General features: G+C 40.9%; 1 protein-coding gene and 1 long non-coding RNA gene across 3 annotated transcripts; one reads left to right on the plus strand and one right to left on the minus strand.

Annotated features, from left to right (window-relative positions):
• The first annotated feature begins 4002 nt into the window (after positions 1 to 4002).
• Positions 4003 to 16842, plus strand: LOC140646698 (uncharacterized). 2 transcript variants are annotated; one of them, XR_012040527.1, is made up of 4 exons: positions 4003 to 4335; positions 4468 to 4567; positions 5583 to 5781; positions 16795 to 16842. It is a non-coding gene; the product is annotated as an uncharacterized lncRNA (long non-coding RNA). The 2 variants fall into 2 exon arrangements; XR_012040526.1 differs by lacking the exon at positions 16795 to 16842 and adding an exon at positions 7623 to 8579.
• On the minus strand, positions 11376 to 20588 carry CD86 (CD86 molecule). Its single transcript, XM_072851043.1, has 6 exons — positions 20521 to 20588; positions 20334 to 20383; positions 18705 to 19046; positions 14632 to 14943; positions 12434 to 12568; positions 11376 to 11640 (listed from the first exon to the last, which is right to left on the minus strand). The coding sequence occupies exons 1-6, from the start codon at positions 20586 to 20588 to the stop codon at positions 11621 to 11623; spliced, it is 927 nt and encodes a 308-aa protein (XP_072707144.1). The 3' UTR covers positions 11376 to 11620.
• Between the last annotated feature and the right edge of the window lie 370 nt (positions 20589 to 20958).

A 20958-nucleotide genomic window follows, 5' to 3' on the forward strand; every position in this document is an offset into this window, starting at 1 on the left:
GAATGGAGCTTCAGGCAAATGTCTTTACTCTTTCCCGTGTAAAGCAGGAGGAAACACCCACATCTCCAAATATGCAAACTCACACAGGTAAGTTCTCCTAGTCTATGTGTACTTATCAGAAAGATAAGGGATGAAGCTGTGATGTTTCTACTAGTTCCCAGCATGGTTCATGCAGGATTTGTTCCAGGGCCTGTTATATTTTCTGGTACAGTTTCAGAATTTTGCCTCTTCTCACAGGTCTTCTTAAGATCACTTAAAAGTAGCTTTATCACTCAGCTGCTTAATCACATCAGCTGCTTCCAGCTCTCAGAATAAGGAATAGAGTAAGCTTGTTCCTCTTCAGTAATAGACATTTTTTGTTAATCACTGGGAGAAGACCACTGGACAAACATGTCAGAACAATCTGCATTCTCTACCGTGTGTAAAATCTAACTCACTTTTTCCTGACACTGCATTTCTACCAGCTATATTGGACTACTTGCTTAAAATAAAAGGAATGGGGAGTTTTTTTCTGATTTTCTCTCACTGAGCTACTGTGAAGGTCCTAATGCACCACGATCTAGATTTACCTAACTAATGCTCAGAAACTTTTCATGAGGAGCTACAGAGGATCTCAGTTTTTTTCACTGAGAATCTTTGTGGAGAAATCACTTAAGCCTGTGGTGATCTGCTGTCTTCATCTTTTCACATAAATGGCATTTTGGTTGTATTTACATCACCTGGAAGAGCTAGGAAGGCAAAGACCCATTGCAGTTGCCTGCCATCCAATATACTGTATTTGTTGACATACTTATTAGAGGTTAAGGAGTGCACTTGAATCAGGAAATTTACATCTCTGGATGATTTTCCTGCATATATTTTTGAAGCTTCTTGTGCAATTTGGCTTCAGGCAGGTTTTTCTTCTCATATTAGCAGGGAGGTCCAATGACTTTTGTTTCTGAGCCAAGGAGAGCTAAGGGCTGGCAAGATCAGCACAGAGACTGTTACTTTACTTCAAATTGTTCAGACATGTACAGTGAAAGGTAGAAAAAAGATGCTCCTACTACAATCAAGGCTTCAACTGCAACAGCTCAAGTGATATTGATGGCTTTCTTCCAGAATATTTTGTATTCTTGGAACATGCAGAGCTGCTGCCAGGACTGGAAGGGTGGGGCATCCCCTATTCTTTTTTTTTGTCTTTCCTGTACATGTGAGAAGGAGAAAGGGAAGAAAAAGGAGTGACATTTTAAATTACTTTTCAAATATTGCCAAGGCAAAAACTTCAGTTAATATTGCTTGTATAGCCAGAATAGGAATGTACACAAAGACAAAGTATCTCAGAGAAGATTAGTAATAGGTAAGTAACATTTTTATATAAAGCAAATAAATAATTATGGTAATGTCTCCAAGTCCCGTGTGTTCTTCAGTTTACCTCCTAAAATGCCCAAAGAAAGCAAAAGTTGGCTGCTAAAAATCCATAATCACAGGAATACTTGCTTCACTCTGACAGAGCTTTACATCTCTTTTGCTTGCTACCTTAGGTAATGCCATAAGGACATGATAACTCTATCTTTCATTACGATGTTGAGGTCACCAGGGAATGTGGCAAAAGAGTGCTTCGCAAATGTCACTGTGACACTCCTACCCAGCTTCACACTTTTATCAGTACTACTTTACATTGCACAGTGGGAGACATTATGCATGAGTAATAAAAGTGATGCTGGAGGCTTTCCCTATGGGTGCCTATTCAACCTAGCTAAATGCTTGGAAATTGTCATAGAGGCATGTAAGAGAATGGATTTTCACGTCTCAGATGGCTGATGTTCTATTGTATGGAGTGCTAGTGCAAACTGAAAGGATTTAGTACTACACTTCTTGTTTTTTCACAGTTCTGCCATATGAAGACTCCTTAGAGGGCTTTTTCTTATCTGACCTTCTTGCTCTTAGCAGTATTACTTAATTCCATTCTTTTCATATTGTTATTTATTTTTGAAATTGTAGTTATTCACAGCAATAAAAGATTCAGGAAATACAGATAATGGAGAAGAGTATACACAATGGAGTTGTACTGTACTATGTAGCTTAAAAAACACTGTACTTCTATTGATACATGTCTAATGACACATATTAGATAGTGGAATCTATCTAACCAAAACTATCAGGCCTCTTTATTCACTGGTAGATCAGTCTCCCAGTGTTTCTCTTTAGGTCAGTTGAAATCAGCTCATAAAGAAAATTCAGTGCAGAGAAGCCTTTAGACGTTAAAAAGAAAATTTCAACAGATTTTCTTATTGCTCTTGAAAATGCTGAAAATGAGTTGCAAAAATTGTCTTTAGAAGTTGGGGGGGGCAAATAATTAAAACTCAAAAAAGGATTATTTTGATATTTTATATGTTTTCATTCTGATCCTTATTTCGTTTGGACGAAATAGTACTGTTTGATGAAATATAACAGTTCATATAGTACTGACACTATTGAAATTAAATGCTTTGACTAGATTTTTTTCCAGTTTTTACAAATTTTTTTCATAATTTCCCTTTTAAAAGTAAGAGTATACTTTAAATTATTAACATTTTCTCTGAGAGGAAAACTGCTTTCTATCAACTGCAATTTTCACCTGCAGGGTTTATAAGTTTCATGAAAAAGGAACTCCCCTTAGAGAGTATCTGTCCCTGCCACTGATATGTTATCATCCAGATTCTCAATTGTCTGTATGAATTCCATTCTCCCTGTTGCATTCAGTTGTCTGGCTATCTTTTCACTTTCAAACACAACTTAAATTCATTTCCCCTCTTTTCTAAACCTCAGTCGTCTTGTCCCATGGCTTCTTTTTTGCCCGGACTGCCTAACAGTTCTGTTCTCGTGAATAAATCTCCTTTTCTCTGTGTCTTCTGAGTACCTTCTAGTTTTACATGAAAAGTTCCCAAAATGCATGTGGAACAAATTGCAAAGAATTTGTTGGGAGTGGGCTAAACGGGTGGGATTGGTCATGAGCCAGGCCTGAGAAGAGGAGGAGAAAAACTACAATGCAACATTAAAGACTGGCAGAGTGAATGCATAGATTCTCAATACCTCATCTCTAAAAGTGCTAGCTGCCGCTGGGGAAAAGATGAATCCCATCAGTATGGAGGAAGATGCTGGTGAGATTATTTCTATCCATGTAACTCACAATAGAAGAGTGCCCTTGCAGCAAACAAGGCCGATGGTATCCGGGGCAGTTTCAAAAGCTGCATTGCCAGTAGATCGAGTGAGGGGAGTGATGCTACCCTTTTTTACTCAGCAGTCTTAAACCACATCTAGAATAGTGTGTCCAGTTCTGGGCTCCCCAGTGCAAGACATGGATAAATTGGAGCAAGTTTGGTGGGAGAACACCCGGGTGGTGATGAGGCTGGACCACTTGCACTGTGAGGAGAGGCTGGGGGGGCTCGCTTTGTTTGGCCTGGAGAAGAGACACAGAATTGCATCTTTCACAGAATTGCAAAGATGGAGCCAGGCCATTCACAGTGGTGCATGGTGGGAGGATGAGAGACAACAGCCAGAAACTGAAAGAAAAGCGGTTCAGGATGGGTGTAAGGAAAAACTTTTTCTCTGCAAGGACAGTCAAGCAGTAGACCAAGTTCCCCGCCGCGAGGCTGTGCAGTTTCCATCCTTGGAGATTTTTGAGACCTGACTGGACAAAGCCCTGAGCAGCTCAGTCCAGCCTCAGAGCCGACTCCGTTTGGAGCTGGAGGGTGGACCGGATACCACCTGACGTCCCTTCCAGCCTGCGACGCTGTGACCCCACACCGCTCCACAAACACACTCTGACCGCAGCATCTCCACAGGCTCGTCTGTCAGAGTAGCCGGACCTCTTCCCCTGCCAGGATGCGGTGAGCTGAGCCGCCGCCGGCGGGCTACCTCGGGAGGGCGGGGAGCCGCCAGGGGGCAGGCGAGGCGCACGCATCACCGCCCAACGGCCGCGGGGCGGGGTGGGTCACCGCCCCCCGCCGCAGCCAACGCTCGCGACAGCCCGTTTGCTGCGCCCGGGGAGGCTGCTGTGACGGGCTGGCCGGCTCTCACGACCGGCCCTCACTTCTTTCTCTTTTTTTTTTTCTTTTTTTTTTTTGTTTTTTTAAGGAAAAAGTTGATGTGGAATCAAAAGGGTACTGGGGTGTCAGTGCAACCGGTGAGCACGGGCGGCCTTTCTCAGAACAAAGGCCGGAGGCCGAGCTCGGGCCACCTGGAGGTGCTCCCTGCCTCAGGGAGGCTTGGTGGGCGGGAGGAGACCGCCAGGTTTGCTCGGAAGCCTGTCGGCGCTGCTGGTCAAGCGTTCCACGAAAGCGAAGGAGAAGAAGAGGAAATAAAGAGCCAAGCCTGGTAGTGTGACTAGGGGCCGTCATATTATAAGACATGACTACATTTTTCTTCAGTGTTGTACTGCCACTGCAGGTGTTTGTGTTGGGTTTTAGAGAGGCTAGTTACAGTCAGCCTCCCAAAATTCCCTTGCAGGTGAATGTCTGGGATGTGATACCCTTGAATCCAGTATTCTGCTCACTTTTTGCCAATGAGAGGAAGCAGAGGAGTGGTGAAAACTAATATGAGAAGATAAGTATGTGCTGTGGTTCCTAACCCTGGTTTCTGGGATCAAACAGCTGCTTTGCATTACTTCAGGGAAAGCTGGGTTTTGATGTATCGGGGTATTATGCTGATAGAGCATTTTGGTATTTTGCTTGATAAAACCTACTCTGTTCCTGTACTGCAGTTGTTTTTATACATTTTCTGCTCTGGGTACGTACGTAATACTGAAGGACTTAACCACTGACCTAATAAAAAAAACCACTTCCTAGTGTTTATAGTCTAATTGAATTTCTATAAAGGCTTAGGTCTGCAACCTAGTTTTCACTCCTGAGCACTTCTAACCTGCCTCACCATGATTTCAAAGATGTTAAGCAATACCTTTACCTTTTAAGTATAATGATCAGCTCTAACTAGTTGAACTAAAGCAGAAGAAAGAATTAGTTGTTAGTGAGAGGTTCATTATTTTAAATGATCTTTTCCAACGCATCTGGACAAAGATGACTGGCCATGTGAGCTGTTGTTACCCTTCAGCATAGTTCTGCCAGTTTCAGCCAATCCAATCTGACCAAACCTCATCTGAGACACTCTCTGAACAGTAGTTGGAGAGTGGATCTTGTACAATATCCCAGACATAGAAAGAAAATCTCTGAAAAAAAGAAGATCTCAGAGTTTGAGAGTCTCCTCTGCTGGATGTCTGATCTGATAGGAAAAGCTTGATTTCTACCTCACTCACAATATGGTCTGTGGCCATAGGCAACTTGAGTAGTGGAAGCTGTGACCACTGATAATTCTCTCAATAAGCTATCTAGTGATGAGGAAATATGCTTCTGAGCATCTTCTTTTCTTTCCTTGGGTTTGTTTTGGCTTTTCTTACTGCACAGAGTGTCTTGCTAGGTGTCATAATTTTTCTCCCTCTAAGATTTTTTTAAATCAGTCCCTTTCTATTCCACAGTACAAACCTTTATTATATGTCAGCTCTTTCAGATACATTCCAGAAACTTGCTTACTCTGCTTCTTTTAACTGAACTTCCTTGTCTCCTTTCCAGGTAGCAGCACATGCTGGGACCTGACAAGCTGGAAAGCAGCTTTGCAGAAAAAGACCTGTGGGTCCTGGTGGACACCAAGCCGAACATGAGCCAGCAACACATCCTCGTGGCCAAGAAGGCTAATGGTATCCTGGGCTCCATTAGGAAGAGTATTGCTATCAGGTCAAGGGATGTGATCCTTCCCCTCTACGCAGCACTGGTGAGGCCACACCTGTAGTACTATGTCCAGTTCTGGGCTCCCCAGTACAAGAGTCACTCAGTAGGAAGAATCTCTCACATCTTTCTTATCTAACTAGTCATTTCAAGTGTTGGAATGCTAGACAGATTCATCAGGTCCTTTCTCCATTTTCTTCATCTGCGTAGGTTGAACTCCATAAACTTCACATTGTAAACTCGCTTTCTAGAGCCTTAGTCACTTTTTATCACTTCTATTTCTAATATTTTAACATGTTTTTGAAGTATGATTTATGGTTCTGGATACAGTAGTGCATTTAACAGTGCAAGGTAAAGAAGTAAGATCTCTCCTGCTTCTGTGTCATAATCCCATTTTCATAGCTGCAGGGATTGCATTAGCTTTCTCAGCTGTGAAACAGACTAGTTCTGGCAAACTGAAAGGCAAGTGAAAGCAGTTTTCATGGTGTATCTTGAGAACCTTGAGAAAAGTCTCTCTCAGATTGTGGATTCTGTAATATTTGTAGGACAGAGGGAGGAAAAAGATGAAAAAGGGTGTAAAAGAAAGTTGTTGAGGTGCTAGAGAGGTTCTTAGTTTTGAACGCTCTGAAAACAGCAATTTCTCTTGCTAAAAGCAGTAGAACTAGGCTGAGGAAAGCTTTAGAAAATTATTCCGAAAAAAATTGTTATGCTTTTGATTTAAGTTGTATGTTTCAGAAGAGGGTGGACAATATACATAGTTCATCAGCTGTTCATATACTTATGTAACTGCAGTTTGAGCTATTCTCACCTCATCTTTCCATTTTTTCCTAGTTCTACGTCCTTCTGAAATAATAAGCACTGCTTATTAGGAATGGGTGGCTAGGCATAATTTTTATGATTTTCATGAGTTTTTATTTTAAGAGCTATATTAACAAAAGCAGTGGACAAAAGGTATGCAGGTCACAGCATCAAGCACACACCAAGAGCAGGAAAATTTGATCTTGCATATCTGCTATAAAATTTGCAAATATGTAAGGAGGTATGATAAGTCAAGGACTGGGAGAATATTCTGGATTTCAGGACTTCTGTGCAGAAGCTCTCCTTGCTAGTGGCACTGCTGCTGGCTGGAGAGTAGCCTTCCCCAGAAGGCAACGGGCAGACAGCTGCCAGGACAGCTGCCTGGGGTCTGTGAAGCAGGGGCTTGTGCCTAGGCTCTGCACTTGATGCATGTGCACTTCCTGTTGCAAGCCAGCCAGGTGCGTCACTCTTTTCCTTGCACTTTCTCAGCCCTCATCCATTTCACCGCTCTTTCTCTTCTTTCACCAGCTTTCCTGCCTAACTGTATTTTTTCTCTTGAGAACCTTCTGGTAGCCCATACTGAGATCAGAAAACATGTCTTCCTTAGACCCTTCCCTGCCCTAGCATTATGGCCCTCCCAGTGCAGAAGATGAGAAGGCAAAGAGAGACCAGTTATGAATTATGGCAGCCCAGCATTTGTATTTCATATTCAAATTTTTTTGCTTTTTTACTTCTGAGTTTGGAAAGAAGGGAGAAAGATAATTTGAAACCGAAACTTAGAGGTAATACACACAAGAACTAGATTTATTTAATAGAATTGCTGTATTTCTGTGGTCAAATGTAACCTCCAGTACCAAATAGTTCACCTGAAGAGGAAAAAGTCCACTAAGGGACGTTTGCCATGAGATGGTTTGTTAATGACAATCCCCTCAGGAGTGACTGTAGAATATTCTGGAAATGCAACACTTCACTGTCCTTTCACCTGTTAACCATAGGAAGGTATTGCTTCTTGCAGTAGCACTGGCTGACATAAAGAAATCTGCAGTAAAACTAACTAACTTTCCTCTTTACTAATGACCTGGAGGATAGGAGTGAGTGTACCCTCAGCAAGTTTAAAGATGATAAAAAACTGGGAGGAGTGGCACACCAGAGGGTTGTGCTGCCATCCAAAGGGATCTCAAGATGCTGGAGAAATGGGCAGAGAGGAACCTCAACAAAGGGAAATTCGAAGTCCTGCACCTTGGGAGGAATAACCCCATGCACCAGTAGAGGCTGGGGCAAACCATCTGGAAAGCAGCTTTGCAGAAAAGGACATGGATGGCCTAGTGGACAAGTTGAAGATGAGGCAGCAGTGCGCCCTCGTGGCAGAGAAGGCCAACAGTATCTGGGCTGCATCTGGGAAAGCATTGCCAGCAGGCTGAGGGAGGTGATCCTTCCCCTCTACTCAGCACTGGTGAGGCCCCACCCGGAGTCCTGTGTCCATTTCTGGGTTCCCCAGTACAAGAGAAATGTCAACGTACTGGAGAGAGTCCAGCAAAGGACTACAAAGAGGATTAAGGGACTGGAGCATCTCTTATCTGAGGAAAGGCTGAGAGAGCTGGAACTGTTCAGCCTGGAGAATAGAAGCCTCAGGGAGATCTCATCAGTGTGTATAAATGCCTGAAGAGAGAGTGTGAAAAAGACTGAGTCAGGCTCTTTTCAGTGGTGCCCAGTGACAGGACCAGAGGCAATGGGCACAAACTGAAACACAGGAAGTTCCTTCTGAACACAAGGAAACCTTTTTTTTAGTGTGAAGCGTGACTGAGCCCTGGAGCAGTTTGCCTGGATAGGTCATGGAGTTTCCCTCCTTGGAGATATCCAGAAGCTGTCTGGACATGGACCTAGGCACCTTGCTCCAGGTGACCCTGCTTGAGCAGGGAGGTTGAATTGGACAATCTCCTTAGATCCATTCCAACCTCAACTATTCTGTGATTCAGTGCTGGTTAATCAGTGAACCTGAAGCAATCTATCACAACTGTAAATCTGATGACAGGATTTTACCTTAGGGCATTGGATACTGGTTTAACACACTGTTTCCATTTCTTTGTTAGCATTTTCTGAAATTCATAATGCTACGCCTAAAAATAAAGGAATGGTGTCTTTAAGTGAAGCTGTTATATGCTGTGGTATGTAGTGGGCGTATGTTCATTTGTTTGCTTGCCATATTTATAGGGTCACTAAATGACTGAAAGCATGCTGTCAAAGAAAAAACTACTAAGTGGGTGAGGAGATAGCCTGGAAATCTTAATGTATTCGTATGGAGGACAAAAATACCAGCACATCAGCTACACTTTTCTTGTGCCTTGCTACTGTGCTCATTACATCTGCTAGAGCAGAGGATTAATGCAGTTGAACAGCTAGAGACAAAGATTTTCCCTGAAGCCCGTCTGCTTTTTTCCCCTTAACTGTCTTTAGATGCAGGAGGGAATTAGAGTTGATTTTAAGAGCAAGAAAAGAGGAGGTAGAGAACTTGATTAGGCAATAGAAGGAGGTTGGCAGCCTAAAGTAGAGGGATGGCAAGGGGGGAAAACAACTTCACTAATTAGGAACAAATTAAGGATGGAAGGGAGTTGTGAAAAGATAAGCCTAACCCATCATGTGACTTTTTCCACTAGCAACAGCTGCTGATAGCGGTAGTAGACAGTGTATCGGGATGAAAAGCCCCCTCAGAGGTACTAAGACATGTTGCAAAAACTGTTGAGTTTCTAAGTGCTAGGATTTTTTTTTGTGCTAAGTAAATGTGCTAGAGAAGGACTCTTGAGTCCTAGCATAGATTTTCAGATGCCTTATCCATTGTGGAGGAACTGGTTATTGTTTTTCTCCTAGGGAAAGAACATGAAAGGTTGGTGATGTTTTTTTTCTCAGTGCACAAAGCTGACCAGATAAGCAGCACATCAGGATTTAGGGACTAGTATGAGAGTTCTGAGACTGTGAGTTCAAGAGTGTATGTGTACATGTGTGAATCTAGTCATTTGGAAGACAGAAAGACCAACAAGGCTTGTTGTTTGGGTAGGAGCAAAGTAGGTTTTTGCTGTTGTTCTGACAACCTCAATGTTAGCGAGGATTTGAGGTGGATGACTTGAGTGTGAAGGGAAAATGTTGAGAAAAATGAACTGAATTACAGCATGTGTTAAAAAAAGCGAGAGAGACAACACAAATCTAGTGTCTACCTGATTTAGTATACCTGATAGTTTAACACATGCTTTATTTAAGGAACCAAATGTTAATCAAGAGTTAGAGAAGATTGTGTGACCCACTGGCAATGCATTTGACAACCTGCAGCATAGAATCAAAAGGCCAAATTTTCAGACTGGAATTTTGTATCCAGTCTTTGAGGTGTACAGGTCAATAAATCAAGGAGGTATGCATACACAGAGTTCTGCATATATATCCAGCTCCATGAATGAACATACGAAACCTTCAGTTGTGCCATTCTTGGTCATTGCAGCAATACCTTTTTTATTCATTTGCTTCCAAGAAATAATTCTGGAAGTGTTTCCTCCCCGAGAATACCAAATGTGGGTATTCCCCAATATACTGCTTTAATGGCAGGAGAATAAAACACCAACACAGAAAAAGACATATATTTTAATAAGTCATTAAATAAGTTTGCTAGCAAATATAAACTTTTACATAAAAATAAAACCTTTAACTTTTAATAAAATTTGAATGATATTAATCTGAATTAAATTTTTTGGAATGTCAGTGTAATAGTGTAATAAATTGACTCCCAAATGGTTTAGCTAACTCAAAAGGACATGCACATTCTCGCACACACTTGAAAATGGAGTAAAAATTGAGGTGGAATCTAGCAACTCACAACATCATTTAACAGAAAAGAATATTTGTACCCAGCAGAAACCGTAGAGAATTTATGTCCCCAGTCTGCAACTCTGAGCTGAAATTTGTCTTGAGAATGTGATGCTAATGTCCTTGCTCTTGCTGAAAATGTCAGACCTCCAAACACAATCAAGACCTCAGAAGAATTTTGTCTCAATTCTGCTGCATTCTTCCTCCTGAAAGATGTCAATACTGTTGAAGAATATAAAGTGCAGAGATCATTCAAGATTGGAGAACTGGCACATTTTGAGTGAAATGGAGAATCTTTTCTGAAAGGTAAAACTACTTCCTGTAGCTGAGCATACCATAGCATATGGATTGCTCTATCTTCAAGGTCTGAAGCAAAATTAAGAAAAGGAGAACATAGTCAACCAAATTAGAACATGACCTACTTATATAATATTTTTTCGTTATCTGCTTAGCTTAATTTTGTATATTTAGATTTATACACATATGAGTGACACCTCACGCTTTCATTTTCTATCCCTGCATCCACCTGAACAGCTAGTACAGCATCTGGTCAGAATACAGAGGAACAAAGTGTGGAGGTATTAACTGTCTGGTCATATTAATCTTGGATGGTAGTAAAAAAAAAGATAACCAGAAATTATGTTTAAAGCAAGTCTTTCCTTCAGGTGATTTCTAGTTTCAAATGCCTGATAGGAATTGCACGACTTTCTCAGAAGGTGGGGAAGTGCCCTGAAGTTCCTTTTTCTGCTGTGGAGCTTCACAAGAAAGTTACTGGGACAAAGCCACACTGGCTCTGCCAAAAGCGTTTATGGCTCATGATTAATAGCCTGCCTCTGATCATGTTTCCAGTGATGGTTATGATTCACAGATGGTGGCCTAACTCTTTATATTTCTGAGACATTCCCTTCTGTAACCCACGCAGCTCTGCTTTCTTCATTGACTCTCAGGATTTTACAATGTCACAGTGCATAATGAAAGATACAGCAAAAAGATAGTCATGCAGACAGGCAGAGCATCATATTTACTACCATTCTGGAGCAAAAATGAAGGCAGAGAACACTGGACAGTGGATTTCAGCCATCAGACAAAAATGTTGCGTGCTGTTCTGCAGGGTATCTGGGGAGGATTCTTGTTCTGGCAGAGCATCTAAGAATATGGGACCTCAGGCCTTGCTATGTGCAGAGATGGTTCCCAGTCAGCAGTCTGGCTGATGGCCTCGGTTTCAAGCTGGATAGCTTCTAGACTGCTAGACTGACACCTAAAATAGATGAATATGTGATTTACAGAAACATGAGAAATGGGAGCTGAAAAAGAGTTGATAGTAAATGTCCAGTTATCTTAAGATTTGGAGAAAGAATGAGGTGGGGCTCAGGACCCTTGGCTGTGTAAGGAAACATGACTGACTGTGAGGAATGCATTTCCCTCTTGCTACAAGGAAGGATAGACTCTGATGTCAGCACGAGGATCCTTTCAGTGCAGAATAAAGCATGGACTGCTGAGACCTAGTCTTGGAACAAAATAGAGAAATGCAATGCAAAGATCAAATTCTGTTCCTAATACAAGATGATTCTTCCAGTCCAGTGTTGGGCAGCCTGTGGTGGAGCAATGCCTTGATCCTTCAGCTCTGTGATGACAGTTGCACTTGATGGAAGCCTCATCTCATCTCTCCCCTAGCTCCACCTTTCTTATAAATGGTGATGGACAAGAAAGGTTTATACAGTTCAATGATTTTAGGAGCCAAATCTACCAAAAATCCAGAAAAAAGGGATGAAACTGCAGGAGAAAGTGGTAAACTGGTACTATGGCAGTCTCACAGAGCACAAAGAAGAGGGAGAAGTGGATCTGAGAACAAGACAGGAGAAAGATATTTTGACTTGCTGCTGGGCAGACTAAGTTGTTGCAGGAACTAAATTGTCCAAGGAAGTTTAGCTAAAGTCCAGCATGAAATGTAACTTTCTGTCAGCAGCTTGAATTTATGTAAAGGGATGATTACAAAGAGCAAAGCCTGTGACTTGAGGGACAGTAGAGCTCAATGAGAAGTAAGAACTTACTCTGGTTGGTAGGTGAGATATTTCCATTCTTCTTCAATATCACAAAACCCAGAAGAAGTGTGATCAGTACAATCACAGCTATAACTGGGCCAAAGAAATTTGTCTTCACTTGCTCCATTTCTTCCCCCTGTATCTCTGAATAAGAAAACAGAGGAGATACACACAGCAAAGATTTAATTTGGTGACAATTAGCTTAAACAATCTATCCCAAAGTTATGTGAATTAGAAGTTTAGGGAAAGGCCCTCAACATCCTTTGCTTTTACAGTGCTCTAATAGTGTCAATAAATCACTATCCACATTGCTTTATTTCCATTTCCAATAACTAGTGAAACTACCAGGTCTTGATGGCCACTTCAACAACAGTAAGGCAAAGTACTCTTTTTGAAGTTTGGTAACATGTGAGAGACCAGCCACTTAATTAATACAAGAGCCTACGAGGCAGCTGCTATGCTAATACTACTCTATGCTACTGTACAAGCTTGAAGAACCTGGGATATGTTACTACTTGGTGTCTGTTGGAAATGATGGTCAAAGCCTAATTAAATGCTATAAGGGATGTGAAAGTAGCAGGGAATGTAGAGGAGTTTCCCTCTGTTTCTGGTTATTGTGCTTTTGAGGTTTTGGTTGATAGGGTTAGCAACTGATAGAGCTTCAGTTATTGCCAAACCAAGCTTTTGTTTATGTGGAGTTCCTAGTTTTTTCCCCACCATCACTGCTTATCAGGTGGCTACTTTCATAAAGCCAGGGAGGAGAGAAGAAGAAATGAGTAGGGAAGAAGAGGATGCAGCACTATAGCTAATATAGCCATGTTAACACTCGTGAGCAACGTGTAGAACCTCAGAAGACTTCTGTATTGTATTTTAATATTATTTAAAAATCCTAGAATGTAAGGACATCAGAGGCAGTTTGCCATATCTGGCATTGATGACTTAACCCTTTAGCTAAATTTATATGAAGAAAACTGCACTGTGGAACTTTTTTCAGAATGAATGGCAAGCTTCTTTTACATCTGCAATAGTAAGGTGCATGCCTGTACTACCCTGGTAGCCTTTCCTGCAACGCTACCATTCCCTCTTGGCTCCCTGTTCCTGTCGGTTGAAGTACATCTCTCCAAATCAACATTGTCTAAAGGAGACATGTACAAATCAAATGAACTTATGACCAAAGTGGGACTTATCTTTATTTTGATGTGCTTGTGCCATAGTTTATGAACAAAAATATGTCACAGGATGTTTTCCTGTCCCAGGAGATAAAATACAGCTTTAGTTTAAAGAAAGGATCAGTCATGTGGAACCCTGAGATAATCCAGCAGTAAAGTCTTATTGGAACTCAGGTCCCCAGCTGCTTCTTGCAAGAGGTGTCTGAAAAAAGACGCAGTCTCAGAGAAAAAAAAATCCCCAAATAGTCATTCTGGAATGAGCACTTCATTCTGCCAAATGTTATGAAAACCACCAGGAATGCTTCTAAGACTAGTCAAAGTTTCTTGGCCTTTACACTTAAACTCAGCACAGTCTATTTGGCAGTTTGTGAGCCAAATCTGGTCCGAAGGACTCTTCTGATTAGCCTTCTGCCTCTTTCTAAGGAATGATTAAGAATAGGAGCTCAAGCACTTAAACATCAGAAAAAACCCTTTTTACTGTCAGGTTGGTCAAACACTGGAACAGTTTGCTGAGAGAGGTTGTGAAGTCTCTATCCTGGGAGATATTTAAAACTCAACTAGATAAGGCCCTGTGCTATCTGTTGACCTTACTTTGAGCAGAGTGGTTGAAATGATCTCCAGATGCCTCTTCCAACCTCAACAGCTCTCTGATTCTGTGAAGTGGCAATCTCTCTTAACAGCTGTCACCTCCAGAGACTGGGTGCCGCCTAATCCAGACATCCAGGTTGCTTCGTTGCTACTGCAGCAGCATCTAGGGAGGGGACGAACAGGGCTGTGTTCTGGATTGTGTAGCAGTAGCCTTCCTTCTCTGTGCCCTCTCCTTGCTGTAATAAGACTTCCCATGTGGAAAGGAGGGGGAATTTGGTGGCTGTGGCTGTTGGTGAACAGAATGGAGACCATACAACCCTTGTAACCAATCCCTCCTGCTACTTAGGGTTTATTCCCTGCCTTGACTATGCTGCTATCTGCGATCAGCTCTACTGCAATGTGCCCTGCTCCTACCCATGCAAAAATTTGAATGGGCAAATGGAGACTCACCTATGCCTAGTGGCACTGAGACAAGAATCCCCAGCTGCTCTCCAAGGTGAAGCAAGCAGCTAATATTAGTGAGGGTGTTTGTAGGAACTGTGATATTCAGCTTGCTAGTAACATTGTACAGCTTTGTTACTGCATCCTGTGAGACATCCATGCGACGTATAAGCCCGTATGTTATGTTTTCGTGTGAAATTAGCCAAGTCATCTGCTTGGGCTCTGGATAACCTCCGCTGGAAGAACAGGAAAGATTCAAGTATTCGTTGGACTTCAGTTCCCCAGTGTCCAGCCATGCTATCTCAGGTTGACTATAGTTGGCTGAAATAGACCAAAGAATAAGCATCATGAGTCAGACATACCACATCTCATGACAGTTCCTGCCAATTATTTAAGATTTTCAGGCAGAAGCAAGTCTAAACAATTTTCTCAGGAAAACAATGGGAGTCCCAAGAAGGGTTTGTTATGTTTTTGGTGTACGTGTAGGCTTGCTGCTCCTTGTCCTCAGGGTGTTTGAAGCACATAAGTCTGATCAGCTAGACAATGGGCCTCTGTCTCTCCCACCTTCTTTAGATCCATTGACACCTCACAATAATCAAACCTGGCCTGCTTGCAGGTCAGTGCTTAAGCACAAAATGGGAATGGGACACAGTGCTGCCTACTCTTGACCTCCTGGTTAGGTAAGGGAAAACCCACAAACTTCTAACTGTGAAATGTAGAGAAAGAAATAATTGAGGGACTTCAGATGGGGTAAGTTGGAGGTCCAGTGCAGTCAGATAGAAATATCCTTGGTGTCTGTCAGTATTATGAGTAATCATTTTGCAGTATATAAAGTAATTCACTCATCTTAACTTGACAGTAGGCCTCCCTTAGCTCAGCTTTTTATGTGGAAGTGACTACAGTACAAGTTTTTTTACTTTGTGTCATTGGATACTCATCCCAGTCAATGAAAAACATACCTGTTGCTTTAAAAGGTGAAGTTTCCCAGGCAAGAAATAGTGAAATAGGATTGGAAAGAATTATTTAAACATAAAATATGAATGATAAATGGAAGCTTTTAACCAATACTCTCTATTAAATAACCTCCCAGATAGTCTTATCCAGGATTTGTTTGGTTAAAAGGTCATAGTAGAAATAGTAGATGATAATGGAAAAAGAGAAGGAGAGAATGTTGACATAATACTGACTGCACGTTGGCATATAGCAAGTTAAAAAAAAAAACAACAACAAAAGCCAAGAAACAGACTCAAGACTTCACTGAAAATACTTCATTATTTTAGTGCCAATAGGACTAAAGACAATATGGAGAAATATAGGAGAAGGGGAAAAGGATTCTTAGAAAAATATGAGCGTAAGAGGGTCTGACTCTTCTGCACACACAATGTGTTGGATCCAGGCTCTAATCCTTGCCCTAATGAATTCTTAATATGGGTGGGTGAAGAAATATGATGTTGCTTTTATTTGCTCTATCCCAACACACAGGGAGTAGGATTTAGCTTAGTCATGTAAATCTCCAAAAGAGTCCATGGCTGTGAATTCAAAATGGAAAAAGCCCCACCTTTTTTGTATCCCAAAATTTAATTTAGTTGTCCCTCAGGAGAGCTCAAGCTTCCTCTTTCTCCTCAAGGTCTGGCTTGCTTAGCTGACTGCTCACTCCAGCTTCTGGTCTGGAGTATTTATTCTCTCCTTGGCATTTTATAGGGAGGGCAGGAAACTTGCCACATCATCCAAGTGATTTAAGAGTTTCAATCTTATTGACAGTAAACAAATGGAAATAGAGGAATATACCCTGATCAAAGCACTTCTGTTTTATGGCTTCTGGCACCTCAATTTACTGAAAAGTGATGTTGGTTGCATGCAGTGTGTGGGCTATGTATATGTGAGCTTTGGATTGTTAACAGAAAAGCATGTTTCAGGAATTCTTTTGTATTCGAAGATAACATGTCTTCCAAAAAGGCTATGGGCTTAGATTTAAATACCTCAAGAGACAGCAGATCCACCAAGCCTTTAATATTTTTCTCAATGGCTTAATCACCCTACATGGTTTTGTTCTATTTTCTAAAGTGACAATATGCCTTACTTCTCACTTACTTCCAGCCACTGACTGTTTTTAGATCTTCACTGAATTAACTAGCCTTTTTTTTAATAGCCAGTATTTTATGTGTATTTCAGGTTGCCACATTCTGAAAACAAGACTCTTCTCAGTCTTCTGTTTATAAGGTAATCAGATTGATCTTTTAATGTCTCCAGTTGGACTGTATTTTTTCCAGTCTCCAGATAACTCTAGTAGAGCTTTTCTTTGTGCTTTTAAGCTTTTCAACATCCCCTTTAAAATGAGTACACAAACTGTTAAGTCTCTATTCTGAGATCAGTTTCACTCCCAACACTTTGAATAGCACATATTTTGAAATAGCTTCCCTAGTCTCACTTACTTCTCTTATTAATCCATCCAAAGGAAGCAATAGAGACATGCTATAGCAGCAGAATTTCCAGTTAAGCTGATTATCACCATGGTCCCTACCTGCCTGTTTGAAGAGCCAAAGCTTTCCACTGTGAAGCCCTCCCTTCTTTCTGGAGAAGGATCTGTGTTCATTGTTCTTGTATAAATCATCCTGGCTGTACACAACACATATAATATACATATATCTAGCTATATATTGTCCTAATGTGTTACATATAAGTAACACATGTAAACTGTATTAGAAGGTACTTCAGTATTCCTGAATGGGCCTGGTCACCAAGTGATCTAGATAGCTTTGTATGACTGCCATATCATTCTTGTACAGCACTCAATCTTTCTTATGTCCATTTTAAGTGTGACATGCCATACTACAAAAAACCCTCCATGTATGATATGAGATTCTAATTAAGAAACAGTAGGTAAGCACAGGTACATTTCAACATTTGTATTTTTCTTCTAATTATTTTTAAGGTTTTTTAAAAAAATATTATTTTATACTGCTCCTTCCTTTGGGACCTTATTGAACAGAGAGTCATTTGGAAGGAACACTGCAGCACATAGTTTAAAACAGTCTTCCTAAGTTAAACCTTAAAAAGTCTAGGAGAGTTTTAGTGCCTAAGTATGAGACTTCTATTACATGTTGCTCAGATGTTGGCTAAGCTGATAACTGAATTAACTGCTTGAATTAACTGAACAGTTGATGCTAAGCATCTCTTAAATAGCAGGCCTTGACACTGGGTGCACATTATGAGTTTCTGAGTTCTAAAATTTTGCTGAAAATCCTTGTCAAGTAGATTCTGGAAGAAAAAAAGTTAATAATCTAAGTTTTCTATCTGTGGATCGAGGGAACACTTGCTGGTAGCACAAACCTAAATAGGCTCAGATGTCCTCGTACTCCGTTTTTGGCTGCTGTTACACATGGCCTGTTCTCTTTTGAAGCAGTATGCTGAAGCCTGAAAACACCAGTGGAAGTTAGAAGCTGTTATTATTAATGACTAGCACTATCATAGTGGAAGAGAGAACACAGGGATACAGACAAAGGTTACTAACAGAACAGTTTAAAATAGAAAAACATTAGGAAAATATATTAGGAATTACTAAAAATATTAGAAAATATTAGGAAAAGATTGCTTCCTTACACAATTTATATAATCATAAAATAGCTTGGTGTTTGCAGAAATCTCGTTATGTTTCAATTGTAATTTACCACCAACGATGATAACTACTGCTACTTTAATAGAAGGTAGTGCATCAGATGCAAATAAAGAAGGGTATTTTCCAGAGTCCTAAAAGCCATAAAACTTGCAGGAGGCAAGAGGAAGAATGCAGAATGGTTTTCACTATAAAGTATGACAGGGTGGGAATCAGGAATGTTGCAATATTGAGCAAATTATTGCCTCATTTTCTACTTCTTCTGATTGCTTCCACCTGAGTACTTTTCATTCAGAGCTGAGGATTTTCTCGTGAGAATGCTCTTAACCATCTTTAGAAATTCTGCTCCACTGCAGGTACATCTTCAGTGGCTTGGGGACAGTACCACACATTTCTGGACTGAACAAAGTGACAGAGAACCTCCCCAAACAAACCCCAGACCAGACAACAACTAGAAGAGATTACTTACCAATGACATGCAGTAAGCACTCAGATGTGTGTATGACCTTTGGTGATCCTTTATCTCTGTGCTGTATAATACACGTATACTGTCCCTCGTCCACAATGCCTGCATTTAATAATTGCAAGGTCCATTTGTCCATATCCATCTTGGTCCGATTTATATATTTAGGACTAAGGTTATCATGTTTTTCTTGGCCGTAGTATACTTCGTGCACCACTTCAACATCGCCTTTTTGCCAAAATACTCTTAAATCCTTTACGTCAGTTTTCTGAGAGTTTGGAAAATAGCAGGATAGGTATGCAGTGTGATTGAGAAATGACTTCACCTGATGCACACTGGCAGCAATACCTTAGACAAAGGGAGAGAAGAAATTAAGATTTCCATCAGCTACAAAAGAACACCAAGTATTTATGCACAGAGGCAACGCTTAACAACAGTAGCTATAAAACCGCCAGCATTTAGACACATATTCTCCCACTAGCTATGACAGGACACACAGTTCTTCGAACTGACTCACTTAGTCTTGTGGAGTTCAGGTCATAAAACTGTTTCTTATTTTTCTTCCTATATTTTACTTTCCAAGGAAGGCCTACCACACAGAGGTTGTGAGCGTCTATATTTTAGAAGACTTATCTGCAGGCAAAAGGTCCAAACCATTCTTGTATGTTGCATCCTGACTGTAATGAGATTCTGCCACAAAGGAAATAGTTGCACAATTTCTTTTTAAAAAGTTGAGTTCATTCTCCTAATAAAATAACAGAGCATTGCAATTGTGAAGAAAATGTGAAGCGCACACTGTGTGGTAAATGTTGGTATCTAGGGAATATATGACCAGAAGGTCAGAAACAGGTGAACACTTTCAGTCTCACTGAAGAATTAATCTAAAGTTTAATGACAAATTAAATGTCAGATTTAGCTGTTCTGTAATTAATCTAGAGTTTAACGACAGATTAAATATCAGATTTAACTGTTCTGTTGCTGATCTTGTTAACAGAAATAGTCAATAAATGCAATTATGCCTTCATGCAAAGAAAGCATGAACTGTTTTAGACAATGGAGGATTTTTCTCCCGCTTTCATCAGTGCATGTATCCATTATTGTGGGTGGCGATGGGCCAGGAGGACCATCTTTTCTTGGAATGAGAAATGAAGTCCTCTGTCCCAGAAGATACAAACACCTCTGCTGTGTTCAAAAGGAGGAGATTTACAGTCTCTCTCCTGGTGCAAAGTTTTGACTGCTCTTCCAGAGCACCAGACTGCAAAATTACCTCTGCTGCTGCCTAAAACTCCAGTTGTCCCATATCAGACTATCAGTTTTCAGTTTAATACTGCTCTCTATAATATACAGAGGTGATAGACACACATTTTAAAGATAGATTTAAATCAAAAATTTAAGAGCAACAAAAAATAAGTGTAACATAAAGATACAAAGTTGAAGAGAGAAAGTACTTACTATATATTTTATAGAGTCCCTGCACACAATTTAAATACGTCACATAGGCTAATATGACCTTGATTGTGCAATGGAAATGATTAATTACTGCTACAAAATGAGCTTCTTAGTGGATGAGAAAGTATCACAGAGCAGGACACAAATAATCAAAACAGTTTTTACAATTAAAAATGTGCCTTTTACCTGGGAGAAGTATCATAGCATAAAGGAAGAATATGCACACCTCCATGGCGCTGTAAGAAGGAAGAATGAAAGAAATATGTTAGAGGTTGAAAACACTCCAGTACCTTCTCCAGTACTCCCAAAGAAGTGGTAAAACAAGAAGAAGTTTTAGCGAGAGAGAGACTATTGAGAAAGTTAATCATCTCACCTTTTCCCATGGACTGGTGTGAGGACTTCTGTGTGCTTCACAGCCTTTAGCAACAAGAAGCATGCCATGACAGATCTCTGGTTTACAGAGAAGGTGATGTGGCGCAAGATTACTGCAGACAGGGTATGCCATGGGAGGAACACAGAGCCCATGGAGTGCAAAGGACAGGACGAGTACCCGAAATGCCTGGTGCAGAGGAGAGAGGAATGGGGAGCATGCTTGGCCTGGCAGTGTGGGGAAGAAGATGGGGGAATTGAAAGTAGAGGGGGAGGAGAGGGTGACACAGAATGAGGAGGTGGAGGAGATGGCGTGATGATGTCAGCTACCAGAAGTGATGAAGTATATGACCTTCAGTTTTGTAACAGGAACCTATCCTTCATGAGAGTAAAAGATAGCTGAGAGAAATCCTACATGGTTTAAAGAGTTGAGGCTAAACAG

This window comes from Ciconia boyciana, chromosome 1 (assembly GCF_034638445.1).
Source record: "Ciconia boyciana chromosome 1, ASM3463844v1, whole genome shotgun sequence".
In the NCBI taxonomy this organism is placed as follows: domain Eukaryota; kingdom Metazoa; phylum Chordata; class Aves; order Ciconiiformes; family Ciconiidae; genus Ciconia; species Ciconia boyciana.

Coding starts and splice junctions, on each gene's coding strand:
- CD86 (XM_072851043.1), bottom strand. CDS start 20,588: ATGGCATGCTTCTTGTTGCTAAAGGCTGTGAAGCACACAGAAGTCCTC. Junction 14,944..18,704: donor GTGCTTACTGCATGTCATTG/GTAAGTAATCTC, acceptor GGTCTATTTCAG/CCAACTATAGTCAACCTGAG. Junction 12,569..14,631: donor CTCAGTGCCACTAGGCATAG/GTGAGTCTCCAT, acceptor TTTCTTATTCAG/AGATACAGGGGGAAGAAATG.